Here is a 19,356-nt window from a genome sequence, read left to right as displayed (position 1 = left end):
TGGGTGTTGTGTGGCATAGGTCAGAGAACCCACTACCTTCTAGAGGTAGTACAATCCAAAAGGTTGGTGGATGATACTAAAGACATTGTGAAAGACATTAAACCTAGAAGATAGCAAGTAGTGTACGGGTGTTGTGTGCCATAGGTTAGAGATCCCACTACCTTCCAAGAGGCAGTATAATCCAAAGAATGGGTACATGGCAAGGAGGAGGAATATAATGGCATTCAAAAAATGATGCTTGGGAGGGTATGCTCAGCTTGAAGGCCTTGCATATCAACCTAAATAGAGTATCAACTTGGGAAAGAGAATGTAGTGGTAGATGACGTGAGTTGAAAGCCTAGCATAAGTGAATTCACCATAATCCAAGAGAAGCGTACGTGTGAAGATCATGCTGAATTATATTAGAAACTATAGGAAGGAGTAGATGAACGACTTGAAGGGTACTCATTGGATGAAGGGTACCTCATGTTGAGAAGATATATGTATTTAACCAAATTGTATCAAGAACTTATCATGCGCCAGCTGCACGGGGTATTATGGGAAAGCCATAAACTGATTGGAAAGGCATTTTCATTTGTCTCACATGAGTAAGAATACCACGACATTTATTCAACAATTATAGTGTGTTAGAGATAAACAGTGATCTCAGTAAGATAGCAGGCTTGCTCTCCTGATCGCTTCTGAGATTGGGAAACATATCACCACGTTCTTTGTGTTAGGAGTCCCAAAGAGCGGGGCTTATGATGGGATTTTCACCCGGCTAGACTGATTGATTAAGCAATAATGTTCTGCTCCTTACAAAAAGATCTTATAGCAGCTCAAACTGCTAAGCTATTCATTTGATAAATTTGTAGGCCATAACCTGTGTCAATAACACGACCTTTGTGATTCATTTTTGGACTCCTTTATTTCAAAACCTCAGAACCCACTTCACATTCTCAACCAGCTTCCATCTCCAATTATGGACTGCTTTATGCAAAAACCTAGGAAGCCAGCTGATATTCTCAACAGCCTTCCATCCCCAAACTGATGGTCAAAGCGAGAGTCCGAGAAGGCTATCATTACTATGCAATGAGTCTCTGTCCATGACTTTGAACTCAACATCTCCTTTACTTGAATTTGCTTACAAGAATTCTATGGAGAATGGACAGGCTTCATGTCAGCAATTTGAAGGCTTATAAAGGCAAGCCTCCATCACAAAGTTTGCACAAAAACTCTATGTTGCGATAGAATTATGGGTACTGAACAGATTCTTTTTCATCAAGAAAGGTTTACCCACAAATAAAGAAGAATGCACTGGTTGCTGGAGCTTAAGAACTATCAGCAGTAGATACTCAATGAATGGAATGTATTTTCTTTCATGCATATCCAAATACAGCGAAGCTGTCTATGAAGCTATGCAATCAAGAACATCTTGAATATAAGTAGGAGGGAAGGTTATGACCAATGACGTTTTATGACACATGGTCATTTATATGGGTGTTGAGGCATTGATAGGTGCTGATATTGTGTACATTTTCACTAGCGTTGGCATGACTATGTTATGGATTTAGTTTGTGGCTTAGGATCTCGTTTGGGGATTTATGGAACTCTCAGTCTTGATGGGACCAAATAGGTCACAAATGAAAGGGCATCCCTCTTCATGTGGCAATGTGCATTCTCAATTTCCTGATTTGCATGCATGCAGAAGGTCACCTCCCTTTTCCATTCTTGCATGGAGGCACCAACATAGTAACAATATTTTCACGTGGGCGCTTTTGCCCATTGAAGGGCCACTCTTTGCGACTTTAGCATGAACTCTTTTCATGATTTCCTATCTCATTCAATCCAGTGTGCGATTTTTATGTCTAACGCTATCAACGTATAACAACTATTTTGGCGATTTGGTATGCCACGTGATCGTGTCACGTAATAAGCCTTTTCAGTTTCAGGTTAGTGACTCGGTATATAAGCCAAGAAATTTTATTGTGGTCGCTTTTGTGGAGTTGTTTTTCCACTAGATGATTGTGAACAATGTTTCTTCTTGACCGAATGGTGCTAAGAACAATCCAAACTACATCATTTTATGCAAAGTATTACAAATTTTGTTTCAGCTGAAGACGGAGTTATATTTGTCTTCAGGTAATATGTACATATCTTGAGCATCATCATGATCCTCTTATTCAGTTGTGTCAGCTGAGATGTAGTTTGCTTTTATCTTGATGCTGTGCATTTTGAGCACTGGACGATTTCTTTTGGAATGCAGAGACTCAAATCCACATGGTTCTTTGTGGAATCATAAATTTATATTAAAGGGAACATAGTGGCCTTGATGAATAGTACTGGTTGCTTTCTTCATTAAAAATTTCACCTTTTATTTATTTATTTATTCTTATTTTGTTGCTTTATATTTTGAGGGTGGGGGTGGTATAGGTCGAGAGCAAAGAACTTTTTTGCAGAGTCTTACCGGATTTGGATGATTCCATTGCTGAGAGGATTCTTGAAAATTGCAGCACACTTGGTCAGGTAATATTATGTACAATGATGGGAATTCGAGTTTTCCCATGGCCCCTTCTTGTTCTCTATGTTCCAGCTGGGACAAGAAGTCTCAGATATTTGAGGAGCCTCCATGCAAGGATGTTGAGTATGTAACTCAGTCCAACATTTCGATGTTACAGCAATTATGATGAGATTTGTTGTGTGCTAGCCTATATAGCTTGGTTATGCCCTCTCTTACTGAAAAAAATTCGATTTCTTATCAAGGATTGTATTTTTTTGTTTGAGGTAAGGGCACGTGCTTTTCTCTCTTGCTTGTTTACTGCTGATATATTGTTGACAGGTCAAGGAAACTCTTTTGAGTAAGCATCGCGATCTGTATGAAAAAAATAAGTTGCATGCAACACAGATATCCATAATGGATGAGCTAGCTAAGGTGGATTGTGTTTGATAAATTTTTTATATGAAATGTGCTTAATACTGTGTGAATACTTTGGTAGCAGTGTCAGAGCGCATGATTGCACAACAGCCTTGTCTCAAGGATATGCTCAATGAGACCATTGTTTTCTCAGGTGGCAGAAATAGAGGTTCCCCATTCATTAATGGAGGAGCAGGGTCGGAACATGTACGCTGCTAAGCTTATCGAATTACAGGTGCACCCTTTCCGCAAAGTTAGTAGTTTTCTATATTCTGTTTGCCTCCTTAAAGGCCAAAAGTACTAACAAAAGACCTCAACAGGCTAGCATACGTCTTAGTAAAGAACAATTGGTGGGTCTATCAAGTCAAGAAATGGTGAATAATTATTTGCACTCTCAGAAGCAAAGGATCACAGAGGTTGTCAAGCAGAGTGTGGCAGTTGCAGAGATCTTCAAGCGTGAAAATTTGACGGTCTCTCTCTCTCTCTCTCTCTCTCTCTCTGTGTTTCTCTCTTTCCCTTGCTCTCGCTCTCATGCAGACACAGAAACCACATATTTGCAGCTGATCCACCCAGATATGTCAAAGCCGGAACATTAGAAACTCTCTCACATAGCTCTCTGTGAAAGCACAGGTTAACCTTCATGCTACTCACAATCCACAGGCTATACCTGGCAGCTTTTCTATTGAGGAACTTGTCACATAGGCTACAAATTCGGACCAGCAAAATTTTGGAATTAAGATGAACTGGGAGGTGTCCTCAGCACAGGTTTATTTGTAGTGGAAGTTGTGATAAATTGTTTCATTAATTCATCACATGTATGATGTCCCAAAATGTATAGCTGGGACTGTAGGATGGATGTCTTATTGTATGAAGTTCTATTGAAATGTTTACCTCCACATGGATTTCCCAGGATGCCCGATCTTGCCAGACTGTATCTTCTTTATCTAAAGGTTACCATATCTTAAGTAGGCCAAGAACACACGGATACGCACTTGCACCTTACATATGAACCAACTGAGAAAATGTTGTTGCATAGCTTCTGCAAATATTTTGAATGAGACTGAATTCAGAGTCAATTTTATTTGCTTGAAATAGACTGTGTAAGTGAGGATACATACATAGATGTTGGAATAGGGTTGGTCACCTCCCCGCCTTTGAGCACCCATATGAGGAGTGCATCGGGGGGTGGACCACAGAATGATAGGATGGGACATGGGGCTGCCACATGGGCTGCCATGTGGGCAGCAGAGAGAGAGAGATAGAGGAGAGCCACCATGAAGGGAAGATCTGGTAGAGGCTGCCCACAAATGGAAAGGGCAGATCTGGGCAGGGTTTCCAGCAAGTAAGGACTACGTGGACAAGGTGCTGACATTAGCAAATACAGCAGACCATACGGGCTTCTCTGAAGCAATTTTGGAGGCTGGAATGATTCAGAGCAGAGGCAGGAAGAAGGCGCACAGGTCTGTGGGAGTTTGGAAGGCCTATGGTCAGACTTGGGGCAAAGAAACAGGGCTGGATCTGCCTGGGCCAGTGGCTGGATGCCACGTGGGCTGTGGCCAGGCAGGCCATCAAAAGCCTGCAAGGGGAGCCCTGTAGGGCCATTTATAGGCTCCCCCTCCAGCTGGCTGGTAGGGGGAGTTGAGTAGGCTATTTTGGGGAGGCAACCAGCCCTGTGAAAGGGGGCTGTAGGGGCCTCATTCCTCATCACTTGGAGCAGCCCTTAGACAGCAGATAGGAGCAGCAGAAGGAGCAACCTTGGGCCTATATTCAGGAGGTGAAGGTGACCCAAAAGAAGCTGCAGACAGAGGTGCTGCCCACCTAGGCTGGCTTTCCGGACAGCATGGTTGAAGGGATCTTTGGACATAGAGTCTACATAAGCTCAGTGGAGCAAGTGGGCCCAGAGATCTAGAGGTGCCAGGCATATAGTAGGAGGACCTTTTGGTATTGTATTGTGTCTAGTTTGTGGAGGGATGGAAATATATGTGTTCCTTCTATATTTGTCTTGGATGCACTGTCTATTCTGGCTTGCACACACACATCTATGACACAGTGAATGAAGTTGGATTCCGTAGTGAAATAACTCTGCGTATAATACATGGGCTCATCTATCAGTCTTCTGCTGTGGGACACCCTCTGGTGGGATTCCATTTTCTAACAATACATATATACGTTCACACGTAACTTTTAGGCTTATGTGTACATACATACCTACTTAAATAAACAAATAGGTATGTACGTACATGGTCTCTATATGTGTAGATATGAATTATGCTTTGCATTTATTTTTGAATGACACACTAAGCACAAACTTGATATGCCTCAAGGCACTCTTCGTGTTTGTAAATATGTATGCATGCATGTAAGTTTGTGCATATAGACAATTACGTGTGCAGTGGTGGAGGCGGAGATAGACACAGAGGAGCAGTTCCTATGTACTTGACCAGTCTACTGCAAGATCCGAGGACGGTACCATTGTCTCTTCCAGGAGGGGCATGGCTTTGGTCCACTCACTTGGCTGGTCCACTTTTGCAACTAGTTATTTGGCTCTACTTGATGGAATGCAATGACACAGAGTGACCTTATTGCGACAGATCAGACATCAGAAGGAGAGAGACAGATCGAGCTCAGCAACATGTCACAAATTTTTATGCATTCGAATCAGCCCGGGGACATAGTGGAGGAGAGCAGGAGGATATGGCTGACATGAGGACATCATGGATCAGTGGGAAGAGATGGCGCAAAGTAGTGGAGCGAGAGACACAGAGACCACACATTGCAAAGGTTGACCAGAGCACACACGATGGGGGTTCAGGCCCATCCAAGCTTTTCTCAGAGGGGACCGTTCGAGCCGAGGCGCACTCTTCATATGGCCCACTAAATACAGAGATCATGGAGGCCATGCCCCCCGACACAGTTAGAGATGACCTGATAGATACAAATACGAGATATCTTTGCAGCCCACAAGAGAGCCACCATGGCACTTGGCTTCGATTACTAGTTTTGAGTTTGAGTTTAGCCCTCAGGAAGGGGCTTAGCGAGCCCTTTGCCTCACCCCACAATGGCTTGTATGAGTTAGCCTTGGATTGTACTATTGGGAGGGATGCAACCCATCATGCAAATAACATTTAATCCGATCAACTACCATTTTGGCCTCCAATCACCAAGTGAATCACATAGCTGCTTCTTTGGAATCAGCTTGAGAAGATCCTTTTTCCATGACACAAGTATTTGTTGATTTTGCCATGCTGTGTTTACCATTTGCAGCAAGGTGAATTTAAGAAGATCCCAGAATGCAAGAAAGAATTCAACAATGAGACCATCCCATCTTGGAGATTTCCATCTGCCACAGGATCTCAGTGCATAAGACAATTCCCTTTCAATGAAGGGATGTTCAAGTTCCAAAGCCTGAGCATCATACAGAATTGGATGAACATGCTGCAAAAGAAGCTGACGTGCAGACACGACCCGAGGAGAAACAGTATCCACATGCCCAAAATGAGTGGAGAAGTGTTGCACACATAAATCAGCAAGCTCTGAACGAGATGTTGACCAAGAACCATTAGGCATCCGGATCCGACAGATATTGGCAGCCTGTCTTTTGTAGTGTAAACTCTTAAAAAATTGCTTGGAAGAGCAGCCTTTATCCAAAAAAGCCCGTTGTCTGGATCGGGTTTCCCATTTAGCAAGCTTTCTACGATCATTGGATTGAAGAAAGAATTGAGCCTGACATGAGAGCATGCTTTCCTCTGAAGACAAAGGGCGAAGATAAGCAAGCTCAGTCAAACTCTGACAAGTAAATTTTGCATGTGCTACTGTCTCCCTTGTGGCTTGCATATAGGATTTGCCATAGTCCCGAATAACTGCTTGCATCCGAGCAACAAAAGCGTGCCAGGCATAATCCAAACCAATGTGTATCTGACGAGAGAGAGGCTGAATAGCATGAGAGACCAAGGCTTTAAAGTCAGCATGCTTCAGATAACTATTATTAATCAGCAAAAGCCTTCGGCAAGGCAATCTGTCAGTGGGAAATTCATGTAAGCAAAGCCTCAACCAAAGAGGAGCATGATCCGAATGTGTGAAAGCATGATCAACCCAAATTTGACTAGTAAAGGCATTACAATTCTGCGGATCAACCTGATACCATCTGTCCAAGCGTGCCCGATAAGAAGATTGATCTCTCACACACACACACCCGCGCGCGCACTCTCATACTTTTTTTGGAGTGAAATCCATAAATATTGATTGACATCCAGAAATTGTAGAACATGGAAGAAGTAGGCTCTCGAAAGACTTGGTGGTTCTTGTCTCTCCACAAAGTCTAGAGTGCCCAGTATCGAACCCATGTGAAAAATAGATGAAATTCTGGTCTCCATGTGTGTGTGTGTGCGCGTGCGCGTGCATGTGTGTGTGTGTGTGAGAGAGAGAGAGAGAGAGAGAGAGAGAGAGAGAGAGAGAAAGGTGTATTAACGTCTTTGGGAGACCTCACGGGTCTATGAGACAAAGTACAAAATATATGTAACCCATACAAACCACTGTGGGCTGAAAGCAAAGGGCACACTAAGGCCCCTATGAAAAATAGATGAAATTCCGGTCTCCATGTGTGTGTGTGTGTGTGAGAGAGAGAGAGAGAGAGAGAGAGAGAGAGGGAGAGAGAGCCACAAAAGCTTTCTCTCTCTCTCTCACACACACGCACACACTCACCTTTTTTTCGGTGAAATCCATACAAGAAGCTGCCCCCAAAGAGGAGACATGCAATTACAATATCAAAAGATTTCATTGTAAGACAAGTAAACAAAGTAATCTATCTAATGAGCGCACAGACAATCATAAGTGACATCCGGAACTAGTGATTGCAAAAGTAGAATCTCTCTCTCTCTCTCTCTCACACACACACACACACACACACACACACACACACACGTATGCACATTGTTGAAAGTGGGAGCACAAGAAGATGCAAGGAAGCAGAGAGAGGAAAATGTAGAATGTTGGAATAGATAAGATAAGATAGCTATAAGTGAGGAGGTGGTTTTGTCTGAGTGACAAAACCACACTTACCCACTAACTGTGGTTAGGGGAAAAAACCTCTAAGAGGAAAAAGTGTCCGTAAGTCACTTATGGATTACATTGGTCACTGCCTAGAATATGCCAATAATTCTAACACCCCCCTGTAGTGCCAATGTGATGATGTACAAGGAAGTGATCAATCACCAAAAGGAGATAAGTTTAGGGCACTGTGAAATGCCTCAAACTTCTCACGTGGAAGTGCTTTGGTAAAGATGTCTGCAACATTATCATGTGTTGACACATAGATCATACTGATCTCCCCTACATGCAACTTCTCTATGACATAATGATAATGAACCTCAATGTGCTTCGCGCGAGTATGAAACACAGGATTCTTTGCAACTGCTATAGCACTCAAACTATTAGTGAGAATTGGAGGAGGACCCTCCAATAAGAGATGAAGATCAGCAAACAAACGACGCAACCAAACACATTCAATTGTCGATGTGAAAGCTGCCCTATACTCAACTTCACATGAGGAAGTAGCCACAGTAGATTGTTTCTTGCTCAGCCAATAAATGCAAGCTTTGCCCAAAAAGAAACAATTACCACTTGTGGACTGCCTAGTGTCATAGTCTCCAGCCCAATTTGAGTCACTGTAAGCATGCATCTGCAAGTCACCCCCTCGGGAAACATCAAGCCATAAGACTTTGTGCCTTGCAAGTAACGGAAGATGCCTTTTACAACCTGCCAATGTGTTGTCTTTGGGTTGTGCATATACTTGATCAGCTGAGATACTGCATACTGAATATCAGGCCGTGTATTGCACAAATAAATGAGGCATCCAACAGCGTGGTTGTAAAGTGTGGCATCCACTGATTCACATGCATCATACATAGTAAGCTTCAACCCTGGCTCCATGGGAGTGGTTGTAGACTTACAATCTTGCATGTTGAACCTATCCAAGAGCTTTTGCACATACTTGGATTGAGACATAACAATGCTTGGATTGAGACATAACAATGTATGAACCGGATCCCCAAATAGAAATTAAACATGCCCAAATTTGTCATGTCAAATTCAGCTTTCAACTCAGCCTTGAAAGTTGCAATTATTTTTTCATTTGACCCTGTGAGTAGTGTGTCATCTACATAAAGAACGATGACCAAAATATCCCCCCCATCCTTCTTGATGTAGAGGGTGCTTTTTGTGGAACTATTGTGTAACCCCTTACTTGCCAGGAAGGCATCAATCTTGGCATGCCATGCACGTGGCACTTGTTTCAGCTTTATTCAGCTTGCAAACTTGAGGTGCATTGCCCGAAAGCTCAAAGCCAGGAGGTTGTTTGACATAAACCTCTTCTTGTAAGTCCCCATTAAGGAAAGTTGTTTTTATGTCCAACTGATGGACATTCCAAACAAAATTTGTAGCCATGGCAATAACTAATCTAATGGTGGTCATCCGGGATGTAGGAGCAAAAGTCTTCTCATAATCTATGCCCTTTTTCTGAGCATAGCCTTTGGCAACGAGCCGTGCCTTGTACCTTTCAATAGACCCATCTGGCTTCCTTTTCACTTTGAAACCCTTTTGGTACCAATGGGATGTTTTCCTAGTGGTAAATCCACAACATCCCAGGTCTGAGTTTTCTCAATGGACTACAATTCATTGTGCATGGCATTCATCCAATGCACATTATCCTTGGCTTCTTCAAAAATTTCAGGTTCTTCTTCATCAAGAAGAGTACATGCATAAGCTGATTCAACAGAAAGAGGTCCCCCCTGCGTGCCTTGCTACACTACGAGTCCTGCCAAGCAAATGCGCCTCAAGTCTACTCTCCTTGAGAGTCTATAGCAACCAATTCGGAACTGTTTTTGCTGCATGTATCTCTTGAATCTCTTGCTTGACAACATCATCCACTGCCTGTGGAGGAACAAAATCAGCATGTGGCTGAATCGGGGCATGTGGAGCAGGTGGAGGCTGCTGTAAATGCCGATTTTCAGCATGAGCATCAGCTGGGGAACCAAAAGCAATAGGAAGCAACCCCTCAAAAACATCATTTGAAGAAGCTGGAATAGTGAATTCAGCATGGAATCAGCTTTATGCTGATGTGTGGGCTGATTTCCGTGTTGCTTTTGTTGCCCTTTCCCTTTGGGCCTGAATTTTGAAAGCATGGCATGCTTGCTAGCCCGTGTGACCATGTTCTTTCTTGTTTGCTCTTCTTGCAACAAGAGTCCTACCAACTCGTGAAAAGAGAGAGGATTGCTTTGAAAATATCTTATCAGAATGGAAAGGGAAGATTTTGAAGAAAGTTTCTTTAAAACTAGAAGAAGTCCCTTCGGTTAATTGCTCAAAGCAAAGTAACCATCTTTCTAAAGAAGATGAAAGTCTTCTTCAAAAATTCCATAGGAATTTTGTCATTTCTTATATGGACAAATGTTCAAATAACTTTGTTTTTATTTGCAAAAAGTTTTACTTAGAATGTCTTTTGAGAGAAGTGAACTCGTCTGCTAAAACTTACGTCCCTGCCTTAGTTTCTCAAAAGGATTTGATCTCAAAACATCAGAGTTTTTGCAAGTCTTTTGGGTTTATTTGCAATCCAAGTATACCTTTTCTTTGTGTTGCTTGGAAGTTTCACAAAACTCCAAAAAAGCCAAGATTTATTGCAGCTGCTTGTGAGACTACTTTGACAGATATCTCTAAATGGCTAAGCTACTGCTTCAAAGCCATGTTGCCTAGTGTCCATGAACGTTGGAGGGACTTATTAAAAGAGGCAGATGTCCCCTCGCACTCAAGCTGGATTTTAAATGACTCTGTAGGAGTGATTCTTGTTGTAAAATTTTGTAATTCCTCTCAAAGCATTCAGGAAAAAGAGTCTCCTATTCTCCTTCAAACTTATGATTTTACCACTCTTTACACAAAGATCGAGCTGGAAGACCTGAAGTTTAGAATAAAAAAGCTAGTGGCTGAAGTTTTCAAGCTGAGATTTGACAAAGATAGATGCAAAGTGCTAAAAGTTGAGAAAACAGCCTTATGCTTTGACTTTTTGTGGCTAAAAAATAAAGATCATGACATAGGTTCTAAAAAGAAAAGATACACAAAGGTAGTAAGTGTGGAAGATGTTTGCTCTTGGATAGATTTTCTTTTAGATAATCTTTACATCACAATAGGTGATTCTTTGTTTCAACAAATTATAGGAATCCCCATGGGCACTAATTGTCCCGTCTTTTTAGCAAACTTTTATCTTTTCACTTATGTATTTGAGTTTATGCAACGTCTTATTTCTATCAATACCTGCCCTATCATTTTACATAAGCTTAGCCAAGTTAGGCGTTTTATAGATGACTTATTTGTACCAAATGTTCCTAACTTTCAAGACTTTATGTACAAAGATGCTAGTGCTTTTGGAGAAGGAATCTATCCTCGTGACTCTTGTGAACTGAACTGCACTTCAAGAGGGGATTCTTGTGTTTTCTGAGATCTTAGACTTTCTCAATCTACCATAGGATAAGAGGTTGATATTTACGATAAACATGAACAACCTGAATATAGTGGTTTACACATTATAAAAATGCCTCACATTGACTCAAAACATTTCTGATTTGGCAAAATATGGAGTCATTTCTTCACAATTCCATATATTTTTCCACCTTTGTACAACTAAGGAGTCTTTTATCACTCAATGTAGTAATTTGATCACTTTACTATTACACAAGAGGTATAATCCAAGGAAAATAATGAAAAAAGTAAGCACAATCTTAGATATGAAGTCTTTTATCTATGGTGTATCGGTCTTAGGTATGTTTAGAATGATTGAACATATGCTGAAAATAAAAAGCGGGGAGCCGAATAGGTCGTTTTTCTTTTAGTTTCAAAAGAGAGTTTGTTTGAGTATGCTTGTGTTTTCTAAGTTAGAAATGTATTTTTGCCTCTTTGTAGTAAACGATACGTAAGTGTAAAGGGCCATTTAGCTTTTTATCTTTTAAATAAGAGTGAGAGTGAGAGTGAGAGAGAGAGAGATCATTATTCTAGTTTTTTAGAAGATTTTGTTTCTTGACTTGCTTGTTTATTTTTGCATAACCACCTGCTTCCTTTCTTCTTTATTTCTTGTTTTCTTTCTCTTTTGTTTATTTAACGTATTTTAGTAAGCACTAGGTTTGCCCAAGAGACTCCGCGGGTCTTTAGAAACCTAGTATAGCTGCTTATGCTTGGGCACTGATGACGACATAAGTGTTGCTTTGCTTGCTAGGTATGTCTTCCTTTTGTTTTTCATAAAAGTTTTTGTTTACCTCTTTTTTTCTTCTCTTTCATTTTCTCTTTTATTTTCTGTGTAGATTTTTAATCTTTAGAACAACAAAAAAATCTAAATTTGTATGATTGGACTTATTCTAGTCTTACAAAGGTATATAAAGGATTGCTACCCTCCCTCAATGACAAATTCAACAAGTTATGAAAACCGCGATACGACTCAGGAAAAGAATTCAAAGTGGTGGTAATCATCTCTGAATCAGGAATGATCTCATCTATATTCAGCAATTGTTCCCTCAAATCTTGAAGCTTGGTGAGGTGAGCATTCATGGAATCACCCTCATCCATATGTGTGTGAGATAGCTCTCTCTTCAGGAATGAGACTCGGGCATCATTTCTAGCTGCAAACATGCTCTCTGAAGTATCCCAAGGTCTTGCATGACCGAATGTGAGGAATGATAAACCTTTTGACAGAAAGGGAAATGATAGCTTGTGTATCCCGTGAATCCCACCTTTTCTCTTCCGGTGTGGGAGCCACCAAAGCAACTGTTGCTGCTCCTATCACTTGTCCCGCACCTTGACCTCTACCCCTGCCTCCACCTTGAGTAGGAGTGATGGCCTTGTCTCATCTCCATTGACATAATCCCATAGATGTCTGCCAACTAAAATGTTGCGCACCATAAAGCTCCAGAAGTAGTTGGTGCCATCCAACTTATCCTCCTATGTGAGGACACCAAAGACCTCATTGGGATTATTCTGAGCCATATCTGCCAGACAACTCAAAAAAAGCAGCAAACCAGACAAGTGAAATCCCTTCCTGGGATGAAAGATGCACAATCAAAGTCTGCAAGAAATCTGCCCAAAATGACAGCTTGCTTTCACAGCCTATCAAAGGCTTTAAATGCACCAGAATGCTCTGTAAATGCCCAAATAACATTGCAAAAATTGCCAATGTCACTCAAAATGAGTCCAAAACTGCCTGCAACAGTCCCAAACTACTAGTACATTGCCGAATTGTATCTGAATGCCAAAAGCCCAAATTCTTTCAGGGAAATTGAATCCAAAAGAGGGCAAAGTATCTGAAAGCCCCAATTATGCAAGAAATTGCAATGTGAAAACAAAAGCCCCAAATTTTGGGGAGAAATTGAGCTGAAATTGGGACAAATTCACAAGAAGCCCCAAAATTTTGCTTGACTTGTCCTGCAAAGCAAATATCTGTCCCAAAATTGCTTGATTCCCTAGCTGAAATCCCAAATGCACTTGCACAAAGAGATCATATGGAATGTACGGACATGTACGGATGTGCGGACATGGGAAGTACTATCACGGGTACGGTCTAAGCTGTACAGCATGTATGGCGCAGGTGTGCGGAGAACGTACGGAGAGCAGCAAACCTATTGTTCGGACAGTGTACGGCAAAGTGCCAGCAGATTACCAGCATTGTAGGGACGGCTCTGTCTGATCTGTATGGGTGCCGCACAGTGTACATCGCAGCTTGGAATGCCGGTTGTACGGACGAAGTACGGCGCCTACGGGGGTTGAGCGTACGTTGTACGGACGGTCAACTCTTGCTATGTGGACGAAGTGTGGCACCTGCTGTACGGACGGGTGGTGCAAGACCTGTACGTAATGTATGGCGGCAAATAGTACGATTGTTCGTACTATTGTACGGATGAGCAAGTCGAGGCTTTGTACGGATTCTCGTGTAGAGCAAACAATGAACAGAAGTCCAGGAGCAGAGGCAGGAGCTTGACGATGGGCTCTAGGTTCGGAAACGAAGGCAGGCTCTTATACCAAATGTTGAAAGTGGGAGCACAAGAAGATGCAAGGAAGCAGAGAGAGCAAAACGTAGAATGTTGGAATAGATAAGATGAGAGAGCTACAAGTGAGGAGGTGGTTTTGTCTAAGTGACAAAACCACACTAACCCACTAACTGTGGTTAGGGGAAAAAACCTCTAAGAGGAAAAAGTGCCTCTAACTCACTTATGTATTACATTGGTCACTGCCTAGAATATGCCAAGAATATGCCAATAATTCTAACACACATATATACATGTATATGCCATGTGGGCAGGAAGCGGGCTGCCACATGAACAGAACACAGTTCTCCTTCTTGTGTTAGTTTTAGGCCAGCCACATGGGCAAATAGGCTAGGGAAATACCAGCACAAGTAGGCAAAGATCAGGGTCTCTTTATAGGCAAGGAAGGAGAGGTGGTCATCTTTCTAAAAGGGTTTGTTCATAGACCTAGTTAGCAATCTAGAGTTATGTCAGTAGTTCTAGGGCCGACTCGGCCCTGTCAGGTTGGCTACGTTTCAGGCCTGTTGGAGAAAATTGATAAAATGATAACAGATTAGGAATCCATAGGGTGCTTAACCAATTGAAAAGGGGAAGCTGGCTGCTATGCTACTTGTTCTCAGGACCCCAGCTCGTTGCCTATAGTGTGCCATAAATATTTGATGAGAACATGGCGGGGAACTATACAACCATTTAATTCCTTGATCTGTGAGAATGTAAAAAGGACATGCAAGCCACACCTTGTAGAAACGCTCCCACCTTTTGGGAGTCTTCCTAGATCCCTCCGAACCGTGCTCCCATGTGGCTTGCAAGATGCATGATGATATCATGCCATATATTGACGAGGTGGCTGCAGGCCAAATCCGCGGCTTCCCATCACTACACTGCAGTGTGCACATAGATATTCCAAGCTTGTAATGCTGGCCACCATCCCCCAGACGCCGTCCTTTGGAGAGAACACAGGTTGTTGGCAAGAGGGAGGGATCGAGTCTTACTATTCATGTGTATGTACTTGTGAATTAAGCAGTAACACTTAGACCATCTATCTTATAGGCTGGAGAGACCATCTCTGTGGGAAAAGCATCATCCCTCTATCAATGAAGCTGCCTTGTCCTAGGTGAAGTCCTGGGCCCTAGCAAGTACGTCACATCCTGGTCACCATCTTGAGGGATCACTGCCAGATCCTCTAATCTTCTGGACAACGTCATAGGTAGTGAGGGATAGTCTTGAATCCCGGTATCACAATGATGGCATGCCCAAATGGCTCCAACCATGGTCCTACTAGCAGCCATCCATGAGCTACAAGCGAGACGAAATAGAAGTCTTTCTCGAGCGAAGGCTAATCTAGAGGTGGGCTCAAAATGTGGTAAGGACCCCATGCGGCATCTGTTGCCATAGCTAGTTCGCTAGTGACGCTCTTGTGAGGGAGTCCATGCTATTGCATCTAACTGAAGCCATTTCCCAATTTGGTGGAGGAAGAGAAAGGCACCTGCCCTACCCTGGACCACCCTCCCTCTTGGATTTCACTGCACCTTGTGCAATGGTTTGCTTTCCCATAACATATGAGCTTCGTGTGGGCCCAATTGGGCTATATTGGGTGTCCTAGAGCCTCTAAAATATGTGGCTTCAAGAGATAGAGAAACCATCCGAGTTAAAAGAAATGAGAACTGCTTGCCGATTGCAGCTTCATAAGGTGTGCGACCAATGTTTGATGAATGTGTATCATTGAGAAAGGCCTACACCAACAGAAGGTATTGTTCCCAGTTTGATTGTGTATCATGACAATACGCTTTGACAACATCAAATGCCAGTTGGTTATAAATCCCTGTTTGCCTGCTTGTTTGCGGGTGGAATGCACTGGATAATTGTAACTTTGTGCTGAAAGTATCAAACAAGGCTCGCGAAAAATGGGAAGTAAACTTGGTGTCCATGTCTGATGTAATGGTTTGAGGTAGAGCGCCAATGGGTACCAATATCGAATGAACAAGCGCACGATGCCTTATGCGTTGGCCGTCTGTTGCAAGGTACAAGCATATAAAACAATCAACAATAGTCAAACATTGCATATTACGTGTACCTACAGATGTTGGAAGAGGTCCCACGAAGTCCATGAAAATGTCTTGAAAGGGATATTCAGGAATAGGCAAGGACTTGAGTAAACCTGCATCTCCATCATTTCTTGAGTGCTTTGCAGAAGTGTATTTTCCTGGCTGTCTTTGTCTTCTTGGATGTTGGACTCGTGGCCACACTCTTTTTGACCTCCTCCCTTCCATGTTACCTGTCTATGTGTTTTTTTCCTGACCTTAGCACAACCATGCACTCGCAGTTGTCAAGCTGGACCACAGACTGAAGCTCTGATACAAATATAACATGCAATAGTGAATGATTGTATAGTCACAGCAAGACCTTCTTTAGACCTTTAGCAACTGTCTGTACACCTATGGAAGGGAGAGGGCGAAAGAGAGAACTAGTGAGAGGGATAACGGAGTTGACAACTGATTGGGTCCCTATACCAATTGAGGCCCCCCTCCCACAATATTTAGGAGAATTTGCTTTAATCTTGGAGAACTGAAACACAACTGAGAACACTCTTCGAGAGAGCAAAGTATGCAAGTTTGAAGAGACACTGTGAAGCGTTAGACAAACCCAAAAACCTGAGAAGCAGCTCCAACCAATGACCGAGACCTCAATGCTGTCCACATTGTCAATGTAGACCACTCTGCGAGGCTAAGGATGAGGCTAATGCTGTTCACAGGAACCAGTGTGTACAAGTAAACAAGGACTGACCTAAGGGATGAGATTTGACCTTGTAGCCATGCCTCATTCGTGGACAATGGGGCAACGGCATAGGACAAAAGAAGCCTATTTTAGGAGCAGTATAGGAACTACTGCTGTACACAATGCACTTGGTGATGAGTCCAGTGTGTCACAATGCATCCTAGTGCAGGGGTGCATGTGACACTATATTGCAACTGTTAAAATCCATCAGCATAGGCCAAATCCGTTACTGGATCTAGATTCTAGCCTATATTTCCTGTTAGTATGGCCATCAAATTTTATCCTCCAAATTTACTAGTGCTGTATACACATGATGAGCTTCTGTAGCAGAGTGGCTACTGTGTACACTCCATGAAAATATGAGCTGAATCAGCCTGGTAAAGCTAGATTTTCCATATGACAAGGACTGAGTTAAGCGCCTTGTTCTAAAGAACATGATCTGAATTCCATAACAATGATAGAAAATCGTGAAAACAAAACATCTTTGATCACACCTAAGTTGTGCTTGTAGTCTGAACCATATAATCTTGTTCATCATTTAGATTTCCACACAGAAAAAGGAGCAAACTTAGTATCTGTATTCGTTAAACTATGTTAAGAGCTCATTGGGATGCAGATATTGAAACTGCTTTATTTGTTCTCTCATGGCACAGTATGCAGATGAAGAGTTGAACAAGGAAGTGGAAAGTGCGGAAGAGGAATTCAAGCTCTACAGCCAGGCATATGACAAGAATCGCATCAGGGAGCAGGTATAAATTTGGACTGTTTTTATGTCCTCCATCTCTAGTCCATGTTTTAAGCTTCTACAGATCTAACAAAAGGAGGACCCCGTGTGAAGGCAAAGGAGGTTCTTGAGGGCACAAAGGTCTTGGAATGGCTCATGGAACATGCAGATATCAATTATATCATAAGAAAAGCTTGAGATTCTTCTGGCCACAGGATATGGTTAGTATTTGCAATGCTGAGTTTTGAGATGCATTCTTTAAGGATGGTAACAATTGAGAGTTTTTTTAAAGTCTATCCTACCCATGTATCATCTTATGGATTATGTTCACCGGCCCATGTATCATCTTATGAATTATGTTCACCTCAAGTTTCATCTGGTATGCTACTGGAAGCCCGTAAAAATGTACCTTCATTTGTCATTCCAATATTTAAAATGATTCCCTTTTGCAGATTTAGCCATGCAAAAGGAGAGGCATGTAATAATGCATGATTATACGTTCACCAGGTGAGGTGATAAGTGAGAAGAACGACTTTAATTTCTATAACAGAACATGACAACCATGGTGTAGTATGATACAGATTATAAAAAGGATCTTATTCTCAGCTGTGCTTCCTAGAATTGCTTGTTTGCCAGCATGATTGGAAACTGGAGTTGTATAATTTTGAATGAGATGTACTGGGATTCATCTTGCGTGAAGAAGAAAATTCTCAATTATAATTTCCTCTTTTGTGAAACAAGCGCTCTCTAATGCTTTAGCAATATGACGCACCCCCATTCTTCCCCATTTCACAAGGTATTCCCCACAAATAGGTAGCTTCACATGCTACAATCTTTTATTCTCAAGAATAGACTGAATAGCCTGACATTTTACTGTCTTTCCATCTACAATTTTGATGATTATTCATTGTCTCTGCCTTGTTTACCAAGCATAAGAAACTCATGGCTTCAGAGTGTACTTATCTTCTTTACAAGAGATGCTATGTATTTCATTGTCATGACTTATTCTCTAATCCTTGTCTGTCTTCAGGTTGAAGGACATGATGCAGGTTTTTAAAAAGAGAGAAGAATACTCAGACCATTATATGAAGAGCATGGTACCTGCAGGGTGTTTTCTTTTGGAAATTCCTTACAGTCTACTCATTGTTGAACACAGAATGTTTGTCAAAGTCGCAAAAAAGGGAACTATCATACAGCTTTTGGCACAATATAGTGAATTCTTTGGTTGCTCTATGAAATGGGAGCTAGAACAGAAGATTTTGCCACCAACAGACACCTCGACTGTTGTAAAGAAGCAAATCCATGTACGATTTCCATATGCATTTTTTATGTACTATTACAATGACATACCAAAAATGAAAAAACAGATTGTGCAGTGGCAACTGATCTGAGCTTCTTAAGCAAACATAGATTATTCAGGATGATGCATCCACCATTTTACAGTGATATCATAGCTTTTGGCCCTGTTCTAGAGAACTCACGCATACTTTTTGATAGGCTGGCGAGCACCTCACTTTTGCTTCTTAATGTAATTTTAAGTGTCTTTTTCTTGCTTCCCCTTACCTCTCTCCGCTGCTTGTGGCCTTCAAAGTGATGGAAGCAGGGTTACAAAAGATAGTGATGTTCATTTATTAAGATTGAAGCATAGAGGGATCATGACCCTGACAAAGGTCGAAGAAAGACCTAGATCTATATTCTAGGTGGATTCCTGAAAGATTGTTATGATGCTCGTGAATCGATTATGAAGGTGGGAAGAGCCTCTTCACAATTGAATGGAATATAGAAGGTATATGCAAGATGCAAGCATGTACATGTACGGATCTCTCCCATATATCATGTACCGTCAAAAGTCAAGAGAGGAACATGTCCTCTTCATGTCTTAAAATTCGTGGGAGGTACAAGTCCTATGACAT

General features: G+C 41.9%; 1 protein-coding gene across 2 annotated transcripts in view; it reads left to right on the top strand.

Moving 5' to 3' along the window:
• Positions 1-18,990, top strand: part of LOC147883604 (trigger factor type chaperone family protein) — an 83,903-nt gene extending 64,913 nt beyond the window's left edge. Inside the window, exons 8-15 of one of the 2 annotated variants that reach the window (XM_087399609.1) lie at positions 2,413-2,505; positions 2,819-2,911; positions 3,048-3,128; positions 3,214-3,363; positions 17,373-17,468; positions 17,558-17,664; positions 17,896-17,950; positions 18,474-18,990. In XM_087399609.1, coding sequence (XP_087255735.1) covers positions 2,413-2,505; positions 2,819-2,911; positions 3,048-3,128; positions 3,214-3,363; positions 17,373-17,468; positions 17,558-17,641 — 597 coding nt within the window. In that variant the 3' untranslated portion in view covers positions 17,642-17,664; positions 17,896-17,950; positions 18,474-18,990. The remainder of the gene's footprint in view (positions 1-2,412; positions 2,506-2,818; positions 2,912-3,047; positions 3,129-3,213; positions 3,364-17,372; positions 17,469-17,557; positions 17,665-17,895; positions 17,951-18,473) is intronic. The other variant, XM_087399610.1, reaches the window with a different exon arrangement.
• The last annotated feature ends 366 nt before the right edge of the window (positions 18,991-19,356 follow it).

The sequence above is a fragment of the Dipteris shenzhenensis genome, chromosome 28 (genome assembly GCF_047967505.1).
Source record: "Dipteris shenzhenensis isolate YYH24624 ecotype China chromosome 28, Dip_SZ_1.0, whole genome shotgun sequence".
Lineage (NCBI taxonomy): Eukaryota > Viridiplantae > Streptophyta > Polypodiopsida > Gleicheniales > Dipteridaceae > Dipteris > Dipteris shenzhenensis.
The sequence above is the reverse complement of the archived record's forward strand: the minus strand, read 5'-3'. Positions and strand labels throughout refer to the sequence as shown.